At 57.8% G+C, this 3,244-nt stretch overlaps 1 protein-coding gene across 1 annotated transcript in view; it reads left to right on the top strand.

Annotated features, from left to right (window-relative positions):
- Nucleotides 1-2,222, top strand: part of HS3ST2 (heparan sulfate-glucosamine 3-sulfotransferase 2) — a 10,597-nt gene extending 8,375 nt beyond the window's left edge. The window contains exon 2 of the mRNA XM_027891964.1: nt 1,027-2,222. Coding sequence (XP_027747765.1) covers nt 1,027-1,645 — 619 coding nt within the window. The 3' untranslated portion in view covers nt 1,646-2,222. The remainder of the gene's footprint in view (nt 1-1,026) is intronic.
- The last annotated feature ends 1,022 nt before the right edge of the window (nt 2,223-3,244 follow it).

Genomic DNA, 3,244 nt, shown 5'->3' with positions numbered 1-3,244 from the left:
GACAGGGATGCTGTCAGACAGGGCTGTGGACAGGGATGCTGTCAGACAGGGATGCTGTGTTTGCTTTCTGTGGCTCCTGCTGGCCTGAGCCTCGCTGGGGCACCCAGGGCTCCAGGGCTGGTGAAGTGACTGCAGTACCAACTCCAAGTGCCCATGCAGGGGTGAGCACCTGCTGTGGGGCCCAGCCTGGCAGACCCTGCCTGGGGATGTGCGTTGTGGGGGGCTCACAGGGAGCCCCATGAGCTGACTTCATGCTGTAGCTGCTCACACCATGGCTGCTGCTGGGGGGTGGGAGCAGCAGGAGAGTGCTGGCCTCATCCTGGCTGCCAGCACTCCCTGCCCACTCCAGCCAGGCATTCCCTGCCTGCTCACTGCCCACTCCATCCTGGGGACCCACGGCACCAGGAATCTGGCTGAGGTGGACTTGATAGTTTACTCTAGTAATACAAAACCAATTTATAAATCTTTCCATCCCATTAGTTTTTATTTGATTTGGATGTTCACATGTCAAAGCAAATGATTTAATTAGTGCTAAGCTGGGCCACAGGGATGCTGCATTTCCCCCAGTCTGGTGCTCCCTGCCTGGCTTGCAGCCCAGCTCCCCCTGCCAGGAACAGACAGGTGTACCCAGAAGCCCATCTCAGAGCCCGTGGGCCTCGTCAGGCCCTGGTGGGGCAGGTGATATCCTCATGGGCATGAGCCCCACGTCCCTGGGCAGCCCCTTGCTGCAGCTCCCACCGCTGGAGTGGCACAGTCACCACGTTCCTGCGTCCTGGCACTGGGCACACACCCGCTACTGTGCGTGTGGGGCTGCCAGTGCCCCCATTCTCTGCCCAGGGGGTCCTTGGGGGCTGGGACGGACCCGGGAGACATCCATGGCCAGGGTCCTCCACAGCGCTGCCAGAGGGAGCTGTGCCTGCCTTGTCCCACCGGGAGGGGACACGCCAGCAGCCCCACGCTGCAGTCACCACCTCCTGGTGCCTGTCCCAGCTCCTTCCTCACCACCACCTTCTGCTTGGCTTGCAGGAGCCTGATGCCACGGACGCTGGACAGCCAGATCACGGTGGAGAAGACCCCCAGCTACTTTGTCACCAAAGAGGCCCCACGGCGGATCTTCAACATGTCCCGGGAGACGAAGCTGATCGTGGTGGTGCGGAACCCGGTCACCAGGGCCATCTCAGACTACACACAGACACTCTCCAAGAAGCCAGACATCCCCACCTTCGAGGGGCTGACCTTCCGAAACCGCAGCCTGGGGCTGGTGGACACCTCCTGGAACGCCATCCGCATCGGGATGTACGCCGTGCACCTGGAGAGCTGGCTCCAGTACTTCCCCCTCTCCCAGATCCACTTTGTCAGTGGGGAGAAGCTCATCACAGATCCAGCCGGGGAGATGGGCAAAGTCCAGGACTTCCTGGGCATTAAACGGGTTATCACGGACAAGCACTTCTACTTCAACAAGACAAAAGGCTTTCCGTGCCTGAAGAAGTCGGAGAGCAGTGGCTTGCCTCGCTGCCTGGGCAAGTCCAAGGGCAGGACTCATGTGCAGATAGACCCCGAGGTGATCGAGCAGCTTCGGGACTTTTATAGACCTTATAATATCAAATTCTATGAAACAGTTGGGCAGGACTTCAGGTGGGAATAAGGGCCTGGGAGCAGAGCTGCAGTGACATTAGGCTGCAGTCTTCCATGAGGGGGGCCCAAGAGAGCTGGGACCCCCCAGCTCGTCCTGCCCAGAACTGCGAGCAGAGGCAGGCGAGGGCTTCCCTGTCCCTTGGGAATCAGCAGTGCTCTGGAGCCAAGACAAGGAAGACACAGAGTCCTGCTGCAGTCACCACGCTGAGGGATGAGCATGAGGGTGACCTGCCTGTCCCAGCAGGTCAGCAGCGCTGTGGCTTGTCCTGTGGGGTCCTGTTTGCTTTTAACACCACGTGGTCTGCAGGGCCACAGTGATGGCCCCATCCTGCAGCCTGTGCGCAGGCTGCTCCAAGCACATCCCTCCTCTGTGTCCCAAAGCAGATGGGTGCTCCTGGGCAGTGGCAGTGGGACTGTCCCCCCACGTCCTGGGCAGGCAGAGCTCTGGCCTCTCCGCTTTGCCTTCATCACTTGCGCGCAGTGTGTACCCGTGAGGACAGTGAGATGTATCTGCTTGACAAAGAAGTCTATGGAAAATGTTGTACTGATATTTTGTCCTGTGAATAAAGCACAGAATCCTGCTGTTACGGGTACTTTAGTGGCACCAGTTTCCTTGTTCAGCATGTGATCCCTTCATGTAAATAAAGCGGCTTCCACCGGTCCCTACGCATGGGCTGTTCTTAGGGCAGGGCTGGGCAGCCCCACGCAGAGCTGGGGGGCCGTGGGGAGCCCCTGAGCCTGCTGGCAGGTGAGGGAGCAGGTGGGGGCTGGGGTAGGTTAGGGGATCAGCCTGGCATGACCTGCAGCACAGCCCTGCCCAGGCCTCCCCAGAGCTGTCCTCTGCCACGGGGCTGGGGGAGCCTCAGAGCGATGGCACGGTGGCCCTGTGGGGATGCAACACACCATGGACCAGTTTGCAAGGCCTTACTGGGAGTGGTTAGTGACCAGTGAGCTCTAACAGGAAAAAATTGGAGGTAATTAGTGGGCATCTAAGAAAGCCCCATCTACATCTCTGCCACTGTCAGCCACGGGACCCAAGGAGACCCAGAGGCAGCTGTGGGCAGGGGAAGGGAGAGCCCAGATTAACAGCCGTTGACAGGAAAATGGGATATTTGCTTGTATGATTTTTTTCCTTGAAAGGAGAAAAACATTCACAGTGAGACTCACAAATCCCAGCCTCGTAGTAGAAAAGCCATTTCCAATCCACTCCAAGGAGGCAGAAGGTGCCGAGTTAGATTGATCCCCCTGACAATTCTGTATTAGTGGGAAATTAGAGCTGGAGCCTGAGGAAACCGCTGTGATATCAAACAATTACTTTACATTTGTCCTTACAAATGGAGGGAGCAGAAATGTGCTTAAATCAAGTATTAGCTTTCCAAAGGGTGAGCAAGTGAGGGCTGGGAAAGAGCTGCACTGAAAATGCTGAGCACATTAGGAGCTCTTAAAAAGCTCCAAGTAGGTGATCTGCATTCCAAGGAGGCGAGGAGGGGTTGGTGGGGATGGAGGGGTTTGGTGAGGATGTGGAGCAGTGCTGGTTTGGTGACCTGATGCTGAGCAGAGGGGCTGCCAGAGGGATTCCCCCTGCTCGCCCAGCCTGGGATGTCCCCAC

Source organism: Empidonax traillii, unplaced genomic scaffold, assembly GCF_003031625.1.
Source record: "Empidonax traillii isolate 1590-97213 ecotype Southwest subspecies unplaced genomic scaffold, ASM303162v1 scaffold335:size599443, whole genome shotgun sequence".
Lineage (NCBI taxonomy): Eukaryota > Metazoa > Chordata > Aves > Passeriformes > Tyrannidae > Empidonax > Empidonax traillii.
The sequence above is the reverse complement of the archived record's forward strand: the minus strand, read 5'-3'. Positions and strand labels throughout refer to the sequence as shown.